Source organism: Theropithecus gelada, chromosome X (assembly GCF_003255815.1).
Source record: "Theropithecus gelada isolate Dixy chromosome X, Tgel_1.0, whole genome shotgun sequence".
Classification (NCBI taxonomy): Eukaryota; Metazoa; Chordata; class Mammalia; order Primates; family Cercopithecidae; genus Theropithecus; species Theropithecus gelada.
The window spans coordinates 90,100,005-90,127,083 of record NC_037689.1 but is presented as its reverse complement, the minus strand read 5'-3'; the positions used below and the strand labels follow the sequence as shown (position 1 = coordinate 90,127,083).

The following is a 27,079-nucleotide window of genomic DNA, read 5'->3' as shown; positions in this document are numbered from 1 at the left end:
TGCCCAGCTTGCCACACCCTCAGCCACAGCTAACACAGTGCATTACCTTGGGACTACAGAGTGAATAAATTCCAAGATCAGGCTTATGTTCTATACATAGTACCATGAAAATTTGGAGCTCAAATTACCCTTAGAGTTTGATATGGTTTGGATCTGTGTTCTAACCCAAATCTCATGTTCAATTGTAAGCCCCAGTACTGGAGGTGGAGATCCTTCATTAATGGTTTAGCATCATCCACTTGGTGTTGTTCTCCTGATAGTGAGTTCTTGTGAGATCTGGTTGTTTAAAAGTGTGTAGCACCTTCCTCTTCACTCTCCTGCTCCTGCTCCTGCCATGTGAGATGCCTCACTTCCACTTTGCCTTATGCTCTGATTGTAAGTTTTCCCAAGGCCTCCTCAGAAGCCAAGCAGATGCCAGCATCATGCTTCCTGGACAGCCTGCAGACCTGTGAGCCAATTAAACCTCTTTTCTTGATAGATTACCTACTCTCAGGTATTTCTTTATAGCAATGGGAGAAAGCACTAATACAGAGTTTGTTTGTTAAAAAAAAAACAAAACTCCTACCAGAATAGATGAAATTACCCATCTGTATAGGTCACCTCAGGGAAGGTGGTTACCTCAAATTAGAAAGCAGGTTGCTGAATTCTAACCAAGGAAAATAGGGTATAGCTCAGAAAGGCAAGATTGAAATTTGATATAGAAGGCGGCTGTAGCGTGTTTAACAATAGGAGCCTGGTTGAATAAACTATAGCTCATATAGTGAGATACTATGTGGCCATTAAAATAGCAAAATAAACCTCTATTTATAGAAATGGAAAGATGTTCAAAATTAAGTGAGACTATTACATAAGAGTGAACAGTACAGTCCTATTTTGTTCTCTGCATGTAGATTTCTCTCTGCATAGAAAAATTATGATGTGTTCTTTTTTGGTTCTCTATATTTTAAAAACATTATACAATGAACAAAGATTTGTTGGTTAATTCAGAATATATTATATTGGAATCTGACTGTATATAGACATTATGTGAAGAGTAGGAAGGGGCTGAATGGAGGTGAAAAAAGAGGCATAAGAGTGAGAACTTGTCAGTGTAATCAGCAGCATCAGGGCTGAAGGTAGGAGGAGGCTGACTAATGCTTTTTGACTTTTTTATGTGCCAGGGACTTTACCAGGTAGTACTTTACATGTTAGCTCTGTTAACTTGCATAACGACCCTGTGTGGTAGGTACAATTATCATTCCCATTTTATAGATAAGACGTCTGAGGCTGAGAGAGAGAAAATGACTTGCCCAAAACCACTGGGCTAGTGAATGGCAGAGACAGGACTAGAACCCAGGTCCCTCTGTGTTCCACCCACTGGAGGCCCAGATCACGTAGTCCCCAGAGAGGGAAGCTCTTTTGAGGCCTGGAGGAATAACCTCCAAATTCATGAGTGAGGTTGCTGGGAGAGGGGGTGGTGGGGGCAGGAGAGAAGGCCCTGAAAGGGGATGAAGAGCTTGGTCCGTAAACAGGTCTGTCCCCAATGTGAACGGACAAACTGATATACTGTCAGCACTCTTTTGTGAGTTAAGTTGGTGTCAGTCTTGCCCTCACAGCTGGTCACTGACAGTGCTCTTCAGAACCAGGTGCCCGGATACCTTTCTTGTCTTATTTTAACATCAACAGAGTATTTTAACCTACGTGCAGATTCTGTCTTTGTAAAGTGGTTCATCTGTTGAGGCTAGGTCAGTGTACCACTTTTGGAGGTATGCCATCTTTTCTTTTATTTGTAGCTAATACACAGGAACCTCACACATGCAAAAGACTGAAGGTTTTTAATTTTGGATAAAAAACACTGTATCGTCCAAACATTTACAAACTGTAACATAACTGCAGTAGAGGGCCAATGGGCTCTGTGGCACTGGACAAAACAACTGGCAGTGAACGTCGTCACTGGGTCACACATCCATATCGCAGTGGTGTGACAGGCTTAAGATAACACATGACAGGGGATTAAAGTCAATCATTCACGCTGTTGTACCTTGGCAAGTTCAGACTTGAGCTGCTGTGACAGTGTCAGTCTGTAAACCTGGAGCTAATAAAAAGTCAGGTTCTCAAAGAACCTATATAGTTCAATTCTGAATTATACATCAGTTGCATGATCTTCATGCAGGTATGTGGCTGACATTAACGTATTACAGATAACACTGGTCATATACTTGAATCTTACTTTTAAAGCTGCCTGATAATATATCCCAGAGAAAAGGCCAATTGCTTCACTTTGGTTTGTATCTCTGGCTTGGCATGTCCCAAAGTACTCATTAAACTTAGCTAGACAATATCAAAGTAAGAGGCTTAGCACTAAAAGAGTTTCTAATTTCTTGGACAAATTCTCTTCATCTGAATGCCCAAATAACCTATGAGACCAGATGCTACTAAAGTTCTAGTACACACACACACACACACACACACACACACAGCTACACTATGAGCTATATTCCAAAAGGACTGAACTTGTTAGCTGTTCCTATGCCAGAGGCATTGTCAAACTATAATATACAACATGCTCTGTTTCAGAAGTAGAATATGTGCTCTGCATTCTCATTGGCATTCACAAAATGAAGAAACCACCCTGTCTGCAAATGCAAGTGAAGTGGAGACTTGGAGACACTTTATGTGAACTGGTATGGCCAAATGCATGTGAAGTGGGACCAGAAGACAAGGGTCTTTGAACACTGATTATCTATGATTTTGGGGCATGTTTCTCACCTGACAGGTGAGAAATCCAATGTTGCTTCAGCAAAAGAAGCAAAAGAAAGCTAAGGACTGATCTGCCTCAGGGACATGTTAAGGGGGGAGAATACCACCCATCATCCTTCACTCTCTAAAAGAAGAGAAAACCTAGGACTACATATCACAACAGAAAAATGTTGACAAAGAAAATACACAACTCATAGCATTCTTAAGGAGAGTTTCTACCAGTGTAAAAGCCTTAAAAAGAAAATATAGTAGTCTCAGTACCACTTGGAAAAGACTTTTGGACCTTATTGTGAACAATTTAATCTCAAGGAGCACATGAAATTTTAAATAACTGGAATGCTGGTAATCATGGATAGGTATATACTCTTTTTGTTGAACTGGCCAGGTATGTTTCTGTATTATTCTCTTCCCCTGACCCTTCCCACCTCCTTCTCCACAACTGGGATTCTGTAAGGGCTGATGTAGAGCCCTCTAAAAAGTTAAGTATGAAACCATGAAAATGGTTGAAAGGTTAACAAAGCTGTGGAAGACAAAAAAGCTTTCAGGTTACCCCCAATGCTTTAAAAAGCACCAAGAGATAGGACACCAGACTTAACATGGAAGCCATTGGTTTCACACATGCCAACTTCTCAGCATATGTTTGTTCAGTTCCTGCAACATTCATGGGTCTAAATGAGACAGCTGTTTTCAAAGCACACTTCTCTTTTGTGAAAACAGTCACAAATCACAGAGAATGTAACATGCTTTTACTTGCATTGACATGTAAAGGAGACATGGGCTGCCAAGACTGGTGACAATCCTAGTACTTCCTATTTCAGGGGAAGGCAAAGACTGTCAGTCCCACAGCCAGGGAATCAGAGAAGACATGTTTTATAGGGCTTGAAAAGCACATTTTGCGTTTTTGTTTTTTGTTTTGGAAAAGTTTCTATGCCACCATCAAATACTCTGAAATCACAACTGCCTTTAAAAGGACGAGAAAACAAGAGTCCGTTATGACCTCACATCTTTCCATTTGTCTGTTACTGCCTGACACCTCAACCATTTCTTCACAGTATATTAAAACAAAAACAAAAACAAAAACATAGGAACAGCATGTAAGGCTTAAGCCTTGTCTTTTTGTTTTTAAATGTGTACATCAAAAGGAAGGTTTTGATTTGGCACTTAGAATAAAGCAATCAGACTTGGTTGGAATCATATCTGCCTGTATCATACAAACAATTCTGAGAGTGAGATGCCTGAAGGTGAGGTAAAAATTTAGTTTAGAGATCACTAAATCATAAACATTGGAAAGTAATAAAGTGAGAATTATCTTCCTAGGTATAAACCAATCTGGAGTACAGTAAGCCCCTTTTGAGAGGGATATTTTAATGTAAAGGTAATTTACGTTACCCTACACAATTGTTTAGAAAAAGTACACTTAATAAAATACTCTCATAGAAAGATTTCCCAATAGTATATCAAAGCCTAATTAACATCAAGAAGAGTTGGGTGTTTAATAAAAGCCAGTATGTAACAAAGAACTAACATGATCATCTTTAGTTATTAAACTTCTCTTTCTACTAAATTAAGGCCAAGCTTAAATAGTTACCAATTAGGTTTGAAAAGCACCTCTTAAAAAGACTTGGATTCCTTTTTGGCTGGAAGTGTTCTGAGAAAGGTCTCACTTCCAGTGAAGTGTGAGGGGTATCTCAGACAAAAGGTGTTTCATGTATGTTGGCAGGCAATGACAACTGACTTGCTGGTAAATGAACATAATTTCTAAGGGTACTTTCCAAAGATACACATGTCTAATATATTCACCATAAGCTTTAGATTCTTTTAATTAGTTCTATATAGAGTTTCAGGTTTTCTTTCATAGAGCAAACCTTATTAGTGAATTTCTTCTTTAAAAAGTCAAACTGTTAGCTGTTATTTAAGTTTGTTATTTAAAATTGTTTTATTTATTACTGTGATAAATCTGTCATTCCATAAACTAAGTAAATAATTAATGCATTTTTAAAACGGTGGCCATGGTAGACTCTGAGCATGGCCACAAGCACAGGGACAGAGCCTGCCTCATGCTTAGAAAAGATAAGCAGTAACCCCAGGCCTGTGAAACTTGTGTAGAAAGCAGGCAGAGGTCAGATTAGTGGATGACAGTGGCAGGTGGTTAAATGCCTTCCTATTTAAGTAGAGTAGTCACATGAGAATGGAATTTCTGCTTGGGGAACTGGAAAGGTAGGACAGTGGGGGAAGGGAGTCACATTTCTTTCACAGGATAGGTGCTATATCAGAGTATGAAGTGAAAGCCATTAATAGATCATCTTTTCTAGTACTCCTGGCAACTTACCTTCAAGAGTCTCCTCACTATTGCTGGGCTCCTACCTATAGATAGCTAATCTGCTTTTAATAGTGTATAAATACCTGGATTCCATCTTTTTCTTCTCAGATTTTTATTTTTTATTTATTTATTTATTTATTTTCCTATCTTGAACGCTTTGTTCTTCTTCTTTTTTTTTTTTTTTTTTTCCGTGGTGAACAGGTTTTATTTAGATAGAGTTTTCACGGCAAAGGGAAACAAAAGAGATGGATAAACAAAATCTTTTCCCTAATAGATAGTTCAGGTAACATTTTCAAATGTCTCATCTCTTGTTCCAACCAAACCACTGCAGAACATCTAAAAGTACAGCATCTGAATCCATAAATTTCCAATCTCATTCCTGGGGAAAGTGTAGAGTAGTAGCTGGTATTATTGGAACATATTAAAAATTTTGGGATTTTATCACTGTGGGAGAAATGACTTTTCCAACTCTCTTTTGCCATTCAGGTCTTCAACAATGACCTGCCTCTCAAATATTCCTCTCCAGCTGAAGTTACCCAACCTTCTAAGACAACTAATTAGCCAAGGACCAATCACCTGAGGGCTAAAGTAATTATCAAGACTATATCAACTTGTTCCATGTATTAAATTAGATCACTGGAAAGCTACAGATCCCAAGTTATGGCCTTCTCACTGCATGACTTAATACTCTGTTGTTGAACTTTGAAGTTTAATGGTAAAGATACAGCCATATGGAAAACATTGCATAAAACAACTGTGACATATAACTGCTTACTAGATAATCGGATGTCAAGAATATTAAGATATAAGAATTGTTGAAAGACAATACCTTAAAACTTTTTTTTTCTAACGAGCTGGTACAAACCTTGTCTTAAGTAATGCAATCCATGTAACTCCTTACATTTCTTCTTTTGTCTTATTTTCTAATTTTAACTGCAATTGCAGCAATCATCTTTACCTTAATTTTTCTGGAACACATATTTTACCCAACTGTTACTTGTATTAATTCTTATTTTAATGGTTCTTTTATATTTTTATTGGTTTTGATGAAGCCAGATCAAATCTAATTTGGATTTAGAAAGGTATAAATAATAGATAAAACCTGCCTACTTTCTTCTATGTTGTCTTTGAAAGTTGATGGAGGGTTATTTTTTGAATTAGAGTATTTTTCACATCAGGAAAACAAAATTAGCTAGGTGTCTGGGTTAGGATGGGGTATCATGGGTATAGCAGAGAAAGAATGGAATAGTTCACTCTAACTTACGCAGAGAGAGAATGGAATAGTTCACTCTAACTTACGCAGAGAGACAATGGAATAGTTCACTCTAACTTAGGCCAAGATTGATTTTCCGAAATGGCTTTGGAAATATGCTACCTTTCCAACACTATAGCTCCCTCTTCGGCATTGAAAAGTCTTAGGTTAACTTTATAAAAAGGTGACTTATACTCCTGGTTTAACAACAGCCTGTATATATATATATCTTTTAGGATTACTTTGCAGATGGGACATAGGTAAAAAAGCATGGACTGAAGTGAGGAGAAGATGAATGACAAGGGTGTGAACCCTCAGGCACCATTATTTTAGACGGTCTTTCAGTGATCAGTGACTATGATGAGGAAACAGTCTTAGCAGTGAGAGAGGTCTTAGAGAAGATTTAGGTTCTCTTGTTTCTTGTGTGTGTGTGTGTGTGTGTGTGTGTGTGTGTGTGTGTGTGTGATAGAGTTTTGCTCCTGTCACCCAGGCTGGAGTGCAGTAGCGTGGTCTCGACTCACTGCAACCTCCACCTCTGGGGTTCAGCGCTTCTTGTGCCTCAGCCTCCTAAGTGGCTGGGACTACGAGCACCCACCACCACGCCTGGCTAATTTTTATATTTTAATAGAGACAAGGTTTCACCATGTTGGCCAAGCTGGTCTCCAACTCCTGACCTCAGGTGATCCACCCGCCTCGGCCTCCCAAAATGCTGGGATTACAGGCGTGAGCTACCACGCTTGGCCTAGGTTCTCCTGTTTCTCTTTCTTCCTTTGTGGCCAGGCTCTTCTCAGATTTTTAAATCCAACTGTAAAACCAAAAGGTGTTTTGTGTTGAGAATAAATAGGTGATTTTCATGCAGTCTTTTTTTTTAAGTTCTGTATATTTTATATGTAAGTAATAATGTGGCATGTTAGGGAATAAAAATATCAAAGACCAAACAAACTGGCCTCACAGATTTTGAGACTGAGATCAATCCCATGGCCTTAGATAATTAACAAAATAATCCAGTCTTTTAAAAATGCTGTTTTCACCTTTGGAAATACCAGAGTTGTGGTTTACTACTTCTAGTATAGAATTATGTTGAAAAGACCTTCCTTTCACTATTGATTAATTTTGTTTTTGATCTAAGAAATAAGATTAGGTACTATGTACTGTACCTGTACAGATCTTTAGGAATAAATCAAGACTCTTCAGTCTTTTATAGAATTTGCAAAAACTACTACATCTTGTCATTTACCTTTTTACTTTCTCTGAAAACTCAACACACTCTATCCAGAACATCATGCTAATTAATAAACTGCAAAATGCAGATTGAGATATGGGAGAAAGATCTGGGAGCAAGATCCAGAATGGCTCACTGGTGGCAGATTGGTACTGTCATCCTTTTTGGCAACTTCCTTCACAAAGCCAGGAGTAGATGTAGCCTCCAGATCAAAATGGCGTGCACAAACCCCATTTTTTTTGTTCCAAAAGAAGTCAAATGACAACTGGCAACATCTGATGATTTAGGTTATATAAAGCAAGGACTAAATCATGGAAAGAGGAGGACCAGCGAGATAAAAAAAGGAAAGCATCTTGATGCTTTAAAATTACAGGATCAAGGTAGCTATCAAGAACATGTAAGTAAAATATGGCCTTTATTTATTAATGGGGAAGACCCAAATAAATTAAGACTTCTTTAAAAACAAAAAATTAAACATTTACCAAGAGGAAGTAAATAGAAAAATGACTCCTGTTTACATACAAAAAAAGACAACCAAGATGATTTAGAGTTCTTCCACTAAAGAGGATATTTTGGGTCTACAGTTCAGCTAGGGATAAGAAATCAAGGAGCTATCCTGGCACTCCTCTCCTACATTTAAATTAAACCCTTAAAAAGTTCCTCTTTCTCTCAAAGAAAAGCACCTAATGAGGTAATCCTTTAGATATTTCTACGTGCACAACTGGATGTGATAATCAAGGGATGCCTCTTTAAGTCATCTAATTTTTTAGCTTAAGCCAAATATAGAGTATTTGGAACAGACATTTTGGGTGAGGACCTGGATTCTGTTGGTATTAAGAGTTCTGGAATTGCTGAGAATATACAGAGCATGACCCAAACTGACTGAGGCCTATCCTACTCTCAGTATGTGGAAGTAGCAAAATCATGACTGAATATCCAATAGGACAGATGAAAAACCCATCAAGTATATCAACCCCTAGGAGAAAAGCTGGTGTTTAAATAAAAATACATCCCTTTCCCCAGGAGTATCTGGATCTGCTATCAGAATGGACTTTTTTCAAAACTGTACATTAGCACAAGGTGATAAACCCACCAGATTTAAAAGTAGTGCCAATTGTGTCTAAAAAATCCACAAACCTCATGAGATATCTAGATAAGCAAAACCATTGTCTTCATAAAAAGACCTAAAAAGGGTCCTATTTTCCACAAAACCAGATGGGCACACAGACCATGTCTCAGTCTGAGTCTGAAGCACTGAGATTTTCAGTTACTTCCTGAACTGATGCAATTAATGTTACTAATTCAAACCCCATTAATTTGAAATTTATAATTTTAGACTGTAGTGGATTCAAGTTTACCTATGGACTATCTATGAAAAAGGGAATTGGCTAAGTATTATAACAAGACCTAGCTGGGGTGTGGGTTGGGGAAAGCATGTGTTGTAACTTAAGCAAACTTTCCTTATATATTTCAAACCACCAAACACTCATGCACTCATGCTAACAATTAAGCATCATTTTGATTTCCTTTTCAGGAAAACATTATATGTCTCCATTGGCAATAATGTTAGCTAATATTCCATGACTAAGCATACCTGAAAGTAAGATTTTCTTTTAATATATTCTGCAATTCAGTTACCTGCTGTATACCATCTCTCCATACCCTCAAAAGGGTCATTATTGACCACTGTGACAATATTTCCACTTCACTCTCACATTACAGCAGTTAGGATAGAAAATAGGGGCGGTCGATCATTAAGGAAAACAGACAGTAGAACCAGCTTAATATGTGTCTCACCTGAGAGGCAACATTTCTATAGTTAAATCCCATTTTAGAACAATAACATATTCTTTCTCTTGCCTACACTCTGTACTGCTTAATATGAACATATTGGTCACTTAATCAGTGAAGTAATTCCCTTCCAGACTTAAGTGGGGAGAGGGATGCCTTGGCTTCACTCACTTAAACCAATTGGAAAAGCAGCATAGCCCTCTCTGGGACAAGAATCATTGTAGCTGCTGTAGGTATACCTAGCATGGAAGATGAGTAACTAACTCACTGATGCTTGGAGTAGTCTGCCTCCTTGGTGCTGGCCTTGGAGATGCTTGTGTCCCCCAAGAGGCCCATGTCCCCAGAGAAACCCCTGGCCTCAGAAATACCCGTGTTTCCAGATATGTCAGTGGCCTCAGAGATATCCATGGCCCCACAGATTCCTAAGTCTTCGGAGAAGCCCATAGTCTCAAAGGTGCTCATGTCTCCAGAGATGCCCATGGCCTCAGAGATGCCTGTCCCTCCAGAGATGCCCACATCCCCAGAGATATTTATGGCCCTAAGGCTGCTCACAATCTCACAATGGTTATGGTGGAGGTCTGCACACTGGGTTTTTACTTGATCCATCTGAGCTCGGAGGCCTCCTTCCCTGGAGAGGGTGCCATTCTCCATCAAGGTATTCAGGTCTCCATCGATACCCATAAAGCCAAGAGGATTGGTCAAAGGACTTCCCAGATGCTGGGATAATAAGTTTCCTAATTGAGTGCAGGTACAGATCTCTTCTGGTGGCTCATCACGGGCTTTTAGTTTCTGCCTCAGGAGCAAGAAAGGGTTAAGAAGAATTAGAAACAGGAGAAAAACTAGGCAAACATCACCTTGATCTGCAGAGATCCTATTGCTGTCACTTATAATGGTAGCAAATGACCTTTTGCTCGCCCCCTCCCCCACAACATCTTTCCCTCATCACATGCCATAGTACTTTAGAAGCCCTACCATTGAAGAATCTCAAAGGTCTTATATCTATAAAAGTCCTCTTTTATGATAAGTGCAATTTTGTTCATGGGATGGGGAGAGGGCGGGGGAATAGATCACTAATATTTATTGAATACTTCTATGTGCTAGGCACTTTACGCACAGTATTTCCGTTTATCCTTATAATAAACCTATTAGTTTAGGTATTAGCTATATTTTACAGATGAAGAAACTGAGGCTCAGAGAAGTTAAGTAAGTCACCCAAATTTGCACATGTACGAAGTAAACAACTAGTATCTGACCCTGCATCTACCTAACGCCAAAGTCTATGACCTGTCATCTACCTCATGCTACCTCTAACAGATATTTTCACTTTCAGAGATAATATAATGATTCACTGATACTTTACAACAGTGATTCTTTGGGGTCATAAGTCCCCATTGAAAACGTGATGAAAATTATGGACCTTCTCTTCAGAAAAATGCATACATTTTTCTGAAGGTGATGGGGGGAGTCTTTTAAATTTTCATTTTGTACCTTATTATATTCTGTATTTTCTAACTTTACACTTGTATTGTCTTTTAAAAAAAGTAAACAGGGTTATCTGGGTGATACTATCAGCCATTTTTGTTTTTCTGCTCTGTATTAAAAAAAGAAAGTTAATAACACACATACATAACAACACATACACACTTCAAAAAGAAGTCTTTCCAGAGTGATCTGAGTCTATGTGAAACGAATCTGATTCTCTCTCAGGAGTCAGGCAGGGATAAGTGAAAGGGCTGGGTCAAGAATAGGGCACCTTCCCTGAGGGCCTTGTGGAAGAATCTGCTAGTAGCTAAAAGAGGAGCCCTAAGAAGAAGTTTCTCTACTACATCTAATCTACTTAAGACTGGGCCTTCTCGGGGATGCATGCTTCCTACGATTTTAAGTTATGCTTTAGTTCGCCCTCCCACCTTTTTTTTAAAATGGAACCAAGTAACTGGCTGTTGCCTCCCAAGAGGACATTAAAAAGTTTGGGATCTGATGTAATCACAACACATTTATTTTCACAATAAAATGACATTTGTTTACTTACAGGAAGCAGAAAAGCTATGCCTTATCTGGCTTAAAGTGGGTTCACATCCAGTTCCTAAATAGCACACCATTTCCAATAATTCTTTTCTAAGAGGTACCTTTCCCCTGTCCTTCAAACAAACCCTTAGGGATCCCTACATTTCATAAGCAGCTCAGTTTATGAAATCAACAAGAAATAATTTTTGAGTTCTGTAACCTGTAATTAAAAAACAAGTGTCCAACATGGTCACTCAATAAGCTGAGTTTGCAGTCTACATGGGAAGGAAATAAGAACCTTCTTTTATAAGATTTTTAATTGGAAAACAGCAATTGCACTGTTCTTATCAGTATACCCAAGATGTTATATTTATTCTCTTGATGGATAACAAATGCTATGTGATTTCCCTAGTCATTCCCTCTTGTTCCTCCTACTCATTCCATCCAGATCCAAAAAGAGATAAAAAGAACAACTTTACTTGTTTATCTAGTTGAGTGACATATTTACCACATTTTGGGAAGTAAGAAAAGGAGTTATGCTGAAAGCTTTGTAGACACGGGACACATGAAAAGCCAAAGAGTATAAAAAAGCCAGTCAGGGAGCTTTCCACAAGTATCAATTCAACTCCAAGCAGGCTGGACCTACCCAGAATGGGCAAGAAGATCTCTCTTTGGGACTTTTCTCCTCACCTTTTCTAGTTCATGCACATCTGTCTCCAGCATTGCTCTCTGTTTCTTAATTTCCAGGAGGTTCTCTAGTATACTCTGCTTGGCCTGCAGCCCTTTGTCAAAGCGGTTATACATCCCACACCAGAACCTCAAATAGACAAAAAGGGTGGGGGGGGGGGGGAAGTGGGTTAGTTTAGCTGGAGTGATTGATTACCAATGTTTTCCTTGTGCCAAGAAAATATTAGCCTAGTAGGTGGGAAGATCTCATGAGTACTGTAATTTGATGACATTAAAAAGAATGGACATGCTCATAATTGGAAAGAGTAAAGATACCAGCAGAAAAATCTCAGGTGAAGGAGACACTTTAGACTTTAGCAAACTTGAGGTTCTTTTAAACAATCAAATTATGCTTTTACTTTGAGATAATTATAGACTCACATGTAGTTTTATGAAATAATAAGGGAGAGGAGTGACATCACCAAGATGGCAGAATAGGAAGCCCTGGACTCTCCTTCCCCCAATGGATACACTAATTTAATTGCAACACAAGGATCAATTCCCTTTATGAGAAATCCAGCAACTCATGGAGAGGCTTCTGCAGCCTGGATAAGTATGAAACCAACCAGATTGTAAATAAAACATCTGTAGAAAAAGCAGAAACATCCACTCATTATAATCCCTACTCCCAGCACAGTGCCATAGGATCAGGAGGAAACCCCCATTCCCAGCTTCTACCTCAGAATGAAAGAAGCTGGACTGCACATCTAACATCCCAACTTCTCCAGGTGCCACCTGAAAGACCGGCTTCTTTCTCACCTATTTCAAAGAGTTGAAAGGGTCTGGCATGTGATAGTATCCGGAGGGCTACAGAGAAGAAAGTGGCAGTTTCAACTAGCATGTAGGCATGTACCACAGCTCCTGTACCTGGCTCAACACAGGGTAGGGGGAAAATCCCAGTTCCCAGCTTCTCCCTGGGAAGGGGAAAAGTTGGAACATGCACCCAGCATTCTAAATTCTCCAGGATCTACCAAGGGAATGGCTTTTGTGCCACCTGTCTAGGAACATTGATGAAACTGGACGTACTCTGGATGCCTGGGGGACACTAATAACAAAGACAGCAGTTTAAACAAGGACAATGGGTTGAAAGGCCCACAGAAGCTCTGGCTTGGTTGGCTGGTGAATGTCTTCTCCTATACAAGGCCAATTCATATGACTGGGAGTGATAGTGGATTTTTCTAATGTGGAGAAAAAGGGTAACACAATCTGAGCAAAGAAAGAAACTAAAACTCCAGAAACTGACTCTAATGAAAATATATGAATGACCCGACATAGAACTCAAAGTATCCCTCATGGAAAATCTCAACAAGCTCAGGAGAACAATCCATAAACAAAGTGAAAATTTCAACAAAGAGACAGAAAATGTAAAAGAATAGGCAGATGTCTTAAAGCTGAAGAATACAATAACTGAAGTAAAGAATCCAATAGAGGAGTTCAACAACAGACTAGAGCAAGCAGAAAAAAGACTAAGCAGACTCAAACACAGATTATTTGTCATTATCCAGTCAGAGGGACACAAAGCAAAAAGAATAAAAAAATAAATAAAATAGCTTAAGGGACCTATGGGACACCATTAATTAGCAGACCAATATATGCATTATGGGAGTCCCAAGAGAAGATAGGAAGGACTAGAAATCTTATTTAAAGAAATAATGACTGAAAACTCTCTAAATCTGGGGTAGGAAATGGATATCCAGATCTAGGAAGCCAAAATGACCCAAATACGATGAATCTAAAGAAATCCACACTGAGACATATGATAATCAAATTGTCAAAAGTCAAAAACAGAATTTTGAAAGCAGTAAGATAAAACCAACTTGTCATATGCAGGAAAATCCATTAGGACCATCAGCAGACATCTCAGCAAAAAAAACTTTCAGGTCAGAATAGAGTAGAGAGTGGGATAATATATTCAAAGAGCTGAAGGAAAACTAAAACTATGAACCAATAATGATATATGTAGCAAAACTGTTCTTCAAAAACTAAAGAGAGAACACGACTTTCCCAGACAAACAAAAGCTAAGGGAGTTCATTACCACTAGACCTGCCTCACAGGAAATCTAAAGGGAAGTCTTCTCTTTAGATTGAAAGGGAAATGAAAATGAAAACAAAAATGAAAGAATGCTAAATAGCAACACAGTAGCATAAAAAAGTATAAAAGTTGTTGGTGAAGGTAAGTATATAAACTAATAAAGAATACTATATTACTGTAATGATTGTGGGTAAGTCACTTTTAATTGTAGTATAAACTTTTTAAAACGTATTAACATAATTATAAAGTATGCCAATGAGTATACAATATAAATAGATGTAAACTTTGACATGAATAACATAAGGGAGAAGAAGAAAACGTGTAATGTGTGCATAATTGAAGTTAAGTTGTTACTTGCTTAAGACAGGAGTGTTAGACTGTTAGATATTTTATGTAAGCCCCATGGTAGCTACAAAGGAAATACCTACAGAAGTTAAAAAAAAAAAAAAAAAAAAAAAAGTGAAACAAATCAAAGCATAAACTAAACAAACAAACAAAACAAACAAAACATAAAGGAATAGAGCAAGAAATGAAAAGAGGAACAACAACAAAATCCCTACAAGGCAAACAGAAAACAATGAACAAAATGGCAACAGTAAATCATCCCCTATCAATAATTACTTGAAATATATTCATAGATTAAACTCCTCAATAAAAATACACAGAAAGACTGAATAAGAAAAACATTCTATTATATGCTGTCTATAAGAGACTCACTTTAGATTTAAGGGCACACATAGACTGAAAGTGAAGGGATAAAAAAAGATATTCCATGCAAATTGTAACTTAGAAAAAGAAAAAATGCACGTGTGGCAATAGTAATATCAGACAAAATGAACTTTAACTCAAAAAATGTCACTGAGACAATGAAGAATTTTATATAATTATGGAAGAATCAATACACCAGGAAAATGTAACAATTATAAATATATATGCATTCAACATCAGAGTACCTAAATATGTAAAGCAAACACTGATGGAACTGATGGGAGAAACAGACAAAAATACAGTAATAGATTACTTCGATACTCTACTTTCAATTATGGATAGAACAATCAGAGAAAGAAATCAAAAAACAAATAGCAGACTTGAACAACTCTATGGAACAAATGGACCTAATAGATATACAGAATATTCAACCCAGTAACAGTACAATACACATTCTTTTCAAAAGTACATGTAACATTCTTCAAGGTAGATCACATGTTAGGTCATAAAATAGAGCTTATCAAATTTAAGAAGATTAAAATCATACCAAGTATTTTTTTCTGTTCACAATGGAATGAAACTAGAAATCAATAGCATAAAGGAAACCTGGAAAGTTAAAAAATATATGGAAATTAAAAAAACACACTCTTAAACAACCAGTGGGTCAAAGAAGAAATCAAAAGGGAAATTGGAAATTATCTTGAAACAAACAAAACCACAACATACCAAAATATGTAGGATGCAGCAAAGGCAGTACTAAGAAGGAAATTTATAAGCACAGCTATTACAGAAAACGGTATGGAGGTTCGACAAAAAATTAAAAATGGAAGTACCATATGATCCAGCAATCCCACTTCTGGGTAGAGGAACTGAAATCAGTATTTTGAAGAAATATCTGCACTCTCATGTTCATTCTGGCATTATTCACAAAAGTCAAGATATGGACTCAACCTAAGAGTCCATCAATAGATGACTGAATAAAGAAAATGTGATATATATATATAATGGAATACTATTCTACCTTAAAAAAGAAATAAATGCTGTCATTTGTGACAACATAGATGGAACTGGAGGACACTATGTAAGTGAAATAAGCCAGACACAGAAAGACAAAAACTCTGTTCTCACTTATACATGGAAGCTAGAACAATCAAACTCATAGAAACAGAGAGTAAAATTGTGGTTATCAGAGGTTGAGATAGGAGAGAATGGGGAGATGCTGGCCAAAGGGTAGAAAGATGCAGTTAGATAAAAGGAATGAGTTTTTGAGGTCTTCTGCCCAGCATGCTGACCATCGTTGACAATAATGTATTGTATATTTCAAAATTGAAGAGAGTAAATTTCAACTGTCTCACCACAAAAAATGATGGCTAAATGAGGTGATGGATATGTTAATTAGCTTGATTTAATCATTCCTCATTTTATTAATATATCAAAACATCACACTGCACACCTGAAATATATACAATTATGACTGGCCAATTAAAAATATTAATAAAAAGAGAAATTTATAGTGATAAATTATAGTGATAATTTACAGTGATACTAAAAAAGAAGAAAGATCTAAAATGAAAAACCTAACTTTATATCTCAGGAACTAGGAAAAGAACAAACTAGTCCAAAAGTAGTGGAGGAACGAATAATAAAGACTAGAGAAGAAATAAAAGAACTAGTGAATATAAAATCAAAGAAGCTAAGAGGTGAGGCCAGATGCAGTGGCTCACTCTTATAATCCCAGCACCTTGGGAGGCCAAGGCAGGAGAATTGTTTGAGGCCAGAAGTTCAAGACCAGCCTGGACTACACAGAGAAACCCTACCTCTACAAAAAAATTTAGAAAATAGCACATGCTTGTAGTCCCAGCAACTTGGGAGCTGAGTTTGAAGGACTGCTTGAGCCTTGTCCTGTCTGCAGCCAGGCCAGCAGAGTGAGTCTCTGTAAAACAAACAAACAAACAAACAAACAAAGAAACTAAGACGTGTTTATTTTTCAGAAAAAAAAATTCCAAAATTGATAAAACTTTAGCTAGACTAATAAATAAATAAAATCAGAAATGAAAAAGGAGACATTACAACTGATGTAACAAAAATTTAAAAGATCATAAAGACAACAATGTACCAATAAATTGGATAACCTAGAATAAATGGATAAATCCCTAGAAACATACAACCTACCAAGACTGAATCACAAAGAAAAACTGAACAGACTAATATTGACTAAAGAAATTGAATCAGGAATCAAAAACCTCCCAGCAAAGAAAAGCCCAGGGCTAGAGGCTTCACTGAAGAATTCTCCCAAATATTTAAAGAATTAATGCTTTTTAAATTGTGTCTATTTGATTCTTCTCTCTTTTCTTCTTTATTAGTCTGGCTAGTGGTCTATCTATTTTGTTGATCTTTTGAAAAAACCAGCTCCTGGACTCATTAATTTTTTTGAAGGGTTTTTCATGTCTATCTCCTTCAGTTCTGATCTGATCTTAGTTACTTCTTGTCTTCTGCCAGAATTTGTTTGCTCTTGCTTCTCTAGTTCTTTTAATTGTGATGTTAGGGTGGTGATTTTAGATCTTTCCTGCTTTCTCCTGTGGGCATTTAGTGCTACAAATTTCCCTCTAAAGGCAGGTTTAGCTGTGTCCCAGAGATTCTGGTATGTTGTGTCTTCGTTCTCATTGGTTTCAAAGAACTTATTTATTTCTGCTTTAATTTCATTAATTACCCAGTAGTCATTCAGGAGCAGGTTGTTCAGTTTCCATGTAGTTGTGCAGTTTTGAGTGAGTTTCTTAATCCTGAGCTCTAAATTGATTGCACAGTGGTCTGAGAAACTGTTTGTTATGATTTCCGTTCTTTTGCATTTGCTGAGGAGTGTTTTACTTCCAATTATGTGGTCAATTTTAGAATAAGTGCAACGTGGTGCTGAGAAGAATGTATATTCTGTTGATTTGTGTTGGAGAGTTCGTAGAAGTCTATTACTTTGGCTTCGTCTAGAACTGAGTTCAAGTCTCATTGCTCCGTCTAATATTGACAGTGGGGTATTAAAGTCTCCTGCTATTATTGTATGGGAGTCTAAGTCTTTTTGTAGGTCTCTAAGAACTTGCTTTATGAATCTAGGTGCTCCTGTATTGGGTGCATATAAATTTAGGATAGTTAGTTCTTCTTGTTGCATTGATCCCTTTACCATCATGTAATGCCCTCCTTTGTCTTCTTTTTTGACCTTTGTTGTTTTAAGACTGCTTTTTTTTTAATTTTAATTTTTATTTTTTGCTTTCCATTTGCTTGGTATATATTCCTCCATTCCTTTATTTTGAGCCTATGTGTGTCTTTGCATGTGAGATGGGTCTCCTGAATACAGCACACCAATGGCTCTTGACTCTTTATCCAATTTGCCAGTCTGTGTCTTTTAATTGGGGGCATTTAGCCCGTTTACTTTAAGATTAATATTATTATGTATGAATTTGATCCTGTCATTATGATGCTAGCTGGTTATTTTGCCTGTCAGTAATTTCTTCATAGTGTCGATGGTCTTTACCATTTGGCATGTTTTTGCAGTGGCTGGTACTGGTTGTTCCTTTCCATGTTTAGTGCTTCTTTCAGGAGCTCTTGTAGGGGAGGCCTGGTGGTGACAAAATCTCTCAGCATTTGCTTGTCTGTAAAGGAGTTTATTTCTCCTTCACTTATGAAGCTTAGTTTGGCTGGATATGAGATTCTGGGTTGAAAATTCTTTAAGAATGTTGAATATTGGCCCCCACTCTCTTCTGGCTTGTAGGGTTTCTGCAGCAAGATCCGCTGTTAGCCTGATGGGCTTCCCTTTGTGGGTAACCCGACCTTTCTCTCCCTTAACATTTTTTCCTTCATTTCAACCTTGGTGAATCTGACGATTATGTGTCTTGGTGTTGTTCTTCTCGAGGAGTATCTTTGTGGTGTTCTCTGTATTTCCTGAATTTGAATGTTGGCCTGTCTTGCTAGGTTGGGTAAGTTCTCCTGGATAACATCCTGAAGAGTGTTTTCCAACTTGGTTCCATTCTCCTCATCACTTTCAGGTACACTAATCAAATGTAGGTTTGGTCTTTTCACATAGTCCCATATTTCTTGGAGGCTTTGTTCGTTTCTTTTCATTGTTTATTCTCTAATCTTGTCTTCATGCTTTATTTCATTAAGTTGATCTTCAATCTCTGATATCTTTTCTTCCGCTTGGTCAGTTCAGCTACTGATACTTCTGTATGCTTCATGAAGTTCTCGTGCTGTGTTTTTCAGCTCCATCAAGTCATTTATGTTCTTCCTTAAACTGGTTATTCTAGTTAGTAATTCATTTAACTTTTTTTCAAGGTTCTTAGCTTCCTTAAATTGAGTTAGAATATGCTCCTTTAGCTCAGAGGAGTTTGTTGTTACCCACTTTCTGAAGCCTACTTCTGTCAATTCATCAAACTCATTCTCCCTCCCATTTTATTCCCTTGCTGGCAAGGAGTTGTGATCCTTTGGAGGAGAAGAGGTGTTCTGGCTTATGGAATTTTCAGCCTTTTTGCGCTGGTTTTTCCTCATCTTTGTGAATTTATCTACCTTTGGTTTTTGAAGCTGGTGAGCTTCAGATGGGGTTTCTCTGTGGATGTCCTTTTTGTTAATGTTGATGATATTTCTTTTGCTGTTCCTTTTTTTTTTTTTTTTTTTTTGACGGAGTCTCACTCTGTCCTCCAGGCTGGAGTACAATGGTGAGATCTCAGCTCACTGCAACCTCTGCCTCCTGGGTTCAAGTGATTCCCCTGCTTCAGTCTCCTGAGTAGCTGGGACTACAGGTGGGCGCCACCACGTCTAGCTAATTTTTTGTATTTTAGTAGAGACAAGGTTAAACCATGTTCATCAGGCTGGTCTTGAACTCCTGACCTTGTGATCCACCTGCCTCAGCCTTCCAAAGTACTGGGATTACAGGCATGAGCCACCGTGAACAGCCAATGTTGATGCTATTTCTTTCTGTTTGTTAGTTTTCCTTCTAACAGTCAGGCCCCTCTGTTGCAGGTCTGCTGGAGTTTGCTGGAGGTCTACTCCAGACCCTATTTGCCTGGTTATCACCAGTGGAGTCTGCAGAATAGCAAAGATTGCTGCCTGTTCCTTCCTCTGGAAGCTTTGTCCCAGAGGGGCACCTGCCAGATGCCAGCCAGAGCTCTCCTGTATGAGATGTCTGTTGACTCCTGCTGGGAGGTATCTCCCAGTTAGGAGGCATGGGGGTCATGGACCCACCTGAGGAAGCAGTCTGTCCCTTAGCAGAGCTCAAGCACTATACTGGGAGATCCACTGCTCTCTTCAGAGCTGGCAGGCAGGAATATTTAAGTCTGATGAAGCTGTGCCCACAACCGCCCCTCCCCCCCAACACTTCTCAAATTATTTCAAGAAATCAAAAAGGAGGGCATGCTTCCAAACTCATTTTATGTTAGCCAGAGTTACCCTTATACCAAAGAAAATTATAGGCTAATATTGCTGATATTGAATATAGATGCAAAAATCTTCATGAAAATACTAGCAAACTGAATTCAACAGGACATCAAAAGGAACGTATACCACCATCAAGCACAATTTATCCCTGCAATGCAAGGATAATTCAACATGTGCAAATTAATTAATATGAGACACCACATTAACAGAATGAAAGATAAAAATTACATGATTACCTCAATAGATGCAGAAAAAATGTGGCAAAATTCAATCCTCTTTCATAATTAAAATTCAGTAATTTAGGTATGGGAGGAATTTATCTCAACACAATAAAGTCTATATATTACAAACACTCAGTAAACATCATACTCAATGTTGAAAGACTGAAAGCTTTACCTTTAAGATTGGGAATAAGACAAGAAAGCCTGCTTTCACTAAACCTAAGCATGCAGGTAAGAGACTTATACACAATAAACTACAAAACATTGTTGAAAGAAATTAAAGATGATACAAATGAATAGAAAGACATTCCCTGTTCATGAATTGAAAGACTTAATATTGTTAAGATGTCAATACTACCCAAAGGGATTTACAGATTTAATGCAGTTTCCATCAAAATCACAATGGTGGTTTTTTATAGAAATGGAAAAAATACATCCTAAAATTTATATGGAATTGCAAGGCACTCTGAATAGCAAAAACAATCTTGAAAAATAAGACAAAGTTGCAGGTCACACACTTCTTGACTTCAAAACATATTATTAAGCTACAGTAATCAATACAATATGATACTGGCATGAAGACACACATATGGACCAATGGAATAGAACAGAGAACCCAGAAATAAACCATTGTATATACAATGAAATGATTTTTGATAACAGTGCCAAGATAATTCAATGCAGAAAGGACAGTCTTTCAAAGAAATGGGTGCTGGGAAAACTTTATATCCACATGCAAAAGAATGAAATAGAAATGAATAAATTCCTGGACACATACACCCTCACAAGACTAAACCAGGAAGAAGTTGAATTATTGAACAGACAAATAACAAGTTCTGAAATTGCAGCAGTAATAAATAGGCTACCAACTAAAAAAAGCCCAGGACCAGATGAATTCACAGCCAAATTCTACTAGAGGTACAAAGAGGAAATGGTACCATTCCTTCTGAAACTATTCCAAACAATTGAAAAGCAGTGACTTCTCCTTAACTCACTTTATGAGGCCAGCATCATCCTGATAGCAAAACCTGGCAGAGACACAACAAAGAAAGAAAACTTCAAGCCAATATCCCTGATGAACATCGATGCAAAAATCCTCAATAAAATACTGGCAAACTGAATCCAGTAGCACATCAAAAAGATTATCCACCACAATCAAGTCGGCTTTATCTCTCAGAGGCAAGGCTGGTTCAACATACACAAATCAATAAACGTAATTCATCACATAAACAGAATCAATGACAAAAACCACATAATTATCTCAATAGATGCAGAAAAGGCCTTCAATAAAATTCAACGTCCTTCATGTTAAAAACTCTCAATAAACTAGGTATTGATGGAACGTATCTCAAAATAATACGAGTTATTTATGACAAACCCACAGCCAATATCATACTGAATGGGCAAAAGCTGGAAGCATTCCCTTTGAATACAGGCACAAGACAAGGATGCCCCCTCTCACTACTCCTATTCAACATAGTATTGGAAGTTCTGGCCAGGGAAATCAGGCAAGATAACGAAATAAAGGGTATTCAAATAGGAAGAGAGGAAGTCAAATTGTCTCTGTTTGTAGATGACATGATCCTATATCCAGAAAACACCATCGTCTCAGTCTAAAAGCTCCTTAAGCTGATAAGCAACTTCAGCAAAGTCTCAGGATACAAAATCAATGTGCAAAAATCTCAAGCATTGCTATACCACCACCAAAAAATAGACAAGCTGAGAGTCAAATCATGAATGAACTTCCATTCACAATTGCTACAAAGATAATACAATTCCTAGGAATACAGCTAACAAGGGATGTGAAGGCCCTCTTCAAGGAGAACTAGAAACCACTGCTCAAGGAAATGAAAGAGGACACGAACAAATGGAAAAACATTTCATCCTCATGGATAGGAAGAATCAGTATCATGAAAATGGCCATACTGCCCAAAGTAATTTAGAGATTCAGTGCTATTCCCATCAAACTACTATTGACATTTTTCATAGAATTAGAAATAACTACTTAAAAATTCATATGAAATAAAAAAAAACAGCCCATATAGCCAAGACAATCCTAAGCAAAAAGAACAAAGCTAGAGGTATCACACTAGTTGACTTCAAACTATACTACAAGGCTATACAGTAACCAAAACAGCATGGTACTGGTACCAAAACAGACACTTAGACCAATGAAACAGAATAGAGATCTCGTAAATAACACCACACATCTACTACCATCTGATCTTCGACAAACCTGACAAAAGCAAGTAATGGAGAAAGGATTCCCTATTTAATAAAAGGTGCTGGGAAAACTGGCTAGCCATTTGCAAAAAACTGAAACTGGAGCCCTTCCTTATACCTTATACAAAAATTAACTCAAGATGGATTAAAGACTTAAATGTAAAACACAAGACCATAAAAACCCTAGAAGAAAGTCTAGGCAATATCATTCAGAAAATAGGCATGGGCAAAGACTTTATGATGAAATTGCCAAAAGCAGTTGCAACAAAAGCTAAAATTGACAAATGGGATCTAATTAAACCAAAGAGCCTCTGAACGGCAAAAGAAACTATCATCAGAGTGAACAGACAACCTACAAATTGGGAGAAAATTTTTGCAATCTACCCATCTGACAAAGTTCTAATATCCAGAATTTACAAGGAATTTAAACAAATTTACAAGGAAAAAAACAACTCCATCAAAAAGTGGGCAAAGGACACGAACAGACACTTAAAAAAAAAATGATATTTATGTGGCCAACAAACATATGAAAGAAAGCTCAACATCACTGATCATTAGAGAAACACAAATCAAAACCACAATGAGATACCATCTCACGCCAGTCAGAATGGTGATTACTAAAAAGTCAAGAAACAACAGATGCTGGCAAGGCTGGGGAGAAATAGGAACACTTTTATACTGTTGTTGGGAATGTAAATCAGTTCAACCATTGTGGAAGACAGGGTGAAGATTCCTCAAGGATCTAGAGCCAGAAATACCATTTGAACCAGCAATGCCATCACTGGGTATATACCCAAGGGAATATAAATAATTATATTATAAAGATATATACACACGTATGTTTATTGCAGCAGTATTCACAATAGCTAAGACTTGGAACCAACCCAAATGCCCAACAATGATAGGCTGGATAAAGAAAATGTGGTACATACACACCATAGCATACTATGCAGCCATAAAAGGAATGAAATCATGTCCTTTGCAGTAACATGGATGAAGCTGGAAGCCATCATCCTCAGCAAACTAACACAGGAACAGAAAACCAAATACCGCATGTTCTCACTCATAAGTGGGAGCTGAACAAGGAGCACACATGGACACAGGGAGGGAAAAAACACACACCGAGGCCTGTCAGCAAGGGCAGGGGTAGGGAGAGCATCAGAACTAATAGCTAAAGCATGTGGGGCTTAATACCTAGATGACAGGTTGATAGGTGCAGCAAACCACCATGACACACGTTTACCTATATAACAAACCTGCACATTATGTACATGCATCCTGGAACCTAAAATAAAATAAAATTAGAAAAACAGAGACAAAATAAAAAAGAATAAAGTTGAACCCTTACTTTACACCATAAACAAAAATTAACTCAAAGTGTATAAAAGACCTAAAGAGTGAACATTGTAAAATTATTTACATTGAACACAGGATAAAACGTCATGACACTGAATTCAGCAATCTTATATCACAGATATAAGACCAAAAGCATAGGTAACAAAATAAAAATGGATAAATTGGGCTACATCAAAATTAAACTTTCGTGTATCAAAATACACTATCAGAAGAGTGAAAAGGAAACCTGCAGAATGGGAGAAAATATTTGAAAATCATGTATCTAGTAAGGAGTTATTATCCAGAATATATTAAAAACTCCTACAACAACAAAATTATAAAGTGTGCAAAGGACTTTAATAGTCATTTCTCCAAAGAAATTAAAATGGACAAGACACACATAAAAAGATGTTCAACAACACTAATAGAGAAACGAAAATCAAAACCACAATGATATATCAACTCACACCCATTAGAATGGCTACTATCCAAATAAAAGGAACAAAGCACAAAGAATAACAAGTGTTGGTGAAGATGTGGAAAAATTGGAAACCTTGTCCACTGATGATGGTAATATAAAATGATGCAGCCACTATTTAAAACACTATGGTGCTTCCTCAACAATGTAAAAACAGATTTAACGTATAATCCAGCGATTCCACTTCTGGATACATATCAAAAGAGTAGGAGCCTGAACAACATAGCAAGACCCTGTCTCTACAAAAATAAAATAATTAGCTGGGCGTGGTGGCACATGTATGTAGTCCTAGCTACTCGGGAGGCTGAGGTGGGAAGATCACTTGAGCCCAGGAATTACAAGTTACAGTGTGCTATAACTGTGCCACTGCATTCCAGCCTGGGTGACAGAGCGAGACTCCATTGCAAAAAAAAAAAAAAAAAATTGGAAGCAAGGACTCAAGATACTTTTACAAACATGTTCCATTCAGTATTATTCACAAAAGCCAAAAGGAGGAAGCAACCCAATGTCCACTGCCAGATGATTAAAAAAAAAAAATACGGTATATACAACCAATTAAATATTATTCAGCCTTAAAGAGGAAGGAAATTGTGACACATGCTACAATATGGATGACTTTTGGGGACATTATGCTAAGTAAAATAAGCCAGATACAAAAGGAAAAACATGGTATGATTCCTCTTATATGAGGTACCTGGATTAGTCAAGTTCAGAGATAGAAAGTAGATTGGTGGTTGCCAGGGACTAGGTGGCATGATTTGTTTAATGGATCGGGTTTCAGTTGAAATGATTTGTTCAATGGGTAGGGTTTCAGATGAAAAAGTTCTAAAGATTGACCTAACACTACTGAACTAAAACCTAAAAATGGAACTAACCTAAAACCTAAAAAAGTGAACTAACACCTAACAATGGTCAAAAAGGTAAATTTTAAGTGTATTTTACTACACTTAAAAGTAAATTTAAAAAGAAATAATAGCGTTCCCATGGACTCTTTACCCAGTTTCCCCAATGGGTAACTGCAGTACAATATCCCAACCAGGATACTGAAACTGATAGTCAAGATACCAACAATTCCACTAGACAAACTCCTGTTCTCCTTTAGTAGCCACACCCACCTCCCTCTCATATCCACCACCCCCTCAGAGGGTGGACTCTGTCCTTAGCCCTTCGTAACCATTAATTTGTTCTCTATTTCTTTAATTTTGTAAAGAAATTTATGTAAATGAAACTATACAGTAGATAGCATTTTGAAATTGGCATTTTTCATTTAACATATTCTCTGCAAGGTGCTGCATATATTTAGTTTGTTCTTTATTGCTGAGCAGTATTCCATGGTACAGATGGACCACAGTTTGTTTAACCATTTACCTGTTGAAGGACATCTGGGCTGTCTTCAGTTTTTGAGTATATGAATAAAAATGCTATAAATATTCATGTAGAGGTTTTCATATAAACAGAAAGTTTGATTTTTTTTTCCGGCATATATGGCCAAGAGTACAATTTGTGCAATTGTTGGGGCATATGGCATTTGCATGTTCAGTTTTTTAGAAAACTGACAAACTGTTTTTCAAAGTGGCTCCATACTATTTCATATTTCTATTACATAAATGAGCCAAAGGTAGCCTCTGCATATGGACCTTATGTTGTTTATTTTTTCTGAGCATGCTGGGAACCCATTCGCTCAAAAGCCTACCAGTACCAAAATCAAATTTTTACACATCCAATTGTTTTAAATAGCCAAAGTAAGCATTTTTTAACCCTTTAGAGCCTTCCTGTCTTGCATACCCCACAAAACTGCACCCAACATCTGCTAACCAAAGATAAGATTAACCCTGGAGTAATAAAGACCTCACATCACTGTTGCCCTTCAGAACCCTCTGACCCAGCAACTTCCTGACATGCTGCCTAGTGATCTAGACATGTAAACCCCTCTGATATTCCTCTTTCTTGAAGAGAAGTTTTCTTGCCTTTCTCCCCTTCTGAGTGCTGGCCTCCACACTCATGCAAACATTCCTGCTGAACACCCTACACCCGCCCCCCTCAAAAAGCTTGTTGTGTGCTACGGCGGTCATATCTTTTCGTTTTCTCCTTGATCAGTCCTGAAATCCCTCAACTCATTACAAGTGGCAACAAGGATGGAATTTTAGTGATGACCAGGAAATCAATATGGGACCTACCAAGTCAATAGGAGGATTAATGTCAAAACAATCCTGGATGACCTTAAGTACTTAGGACTCAGAATTTGGAACACCTTCGCATAACTTTGGCATGGCATTCTTCTGTACTGAATTGCACTCTACATTTTCTATGGTCTCCCCCATGCCTCATGAGACTGGAGAAGTGGCAGTGCCAGTATTTGAGTAAATCCTCGCCATCAGAACTGACTTTTGAGAGAGAGGCACCAAGCTGCCCAGGGAAGGGCAGTCTGCTCACCTGGGTCTCCCACTAGAAAAGCACTAGGTCGGCACTTGTGGGCCTGAATAGAAAAAGGGAAAGTACACACCTATGGATCACATGTGGGTTACCCCAGATCCTATAATGGTCTATAGTGGGAGAGTTCCCCATGGCCAGACTGGTAATATGTGATGAGAATACTCTGAGATGAGAGAATAT

General features: G+C 37.7%; 1 protein-coding gene across 1 annotated transcript in view; it reads right to left on the bottom strand.

Annotated features, from left to right (window-relative positions):
• Positions 1-9,134: 9,134 nt before the first annotated feature.
• MTMR8 (myotubularin related protein 8) overlaps positions 9,135-27,079 on the bottom strand; it is a 113,189-nt gene continuing 95,244 nt past the window's right edge. The window contains exons 13-14 of the mRNA XM_025373436.1: positions 12,019-12,145; positions 9,135-10,113 (exon numbers count right to left, since the gene is read on the bottom strand). Of these exons, the coding sequence (XP_025229221.1) occupies positions 9,589-10,113; positions 12,019-12,145 (652 nt within the window). The 3' untranslated portion in view covers positions 9,135-9,588. The remainder of the gene's footprint in view (positions 10,114-12,018; positions 12,146-27,079) is intronic.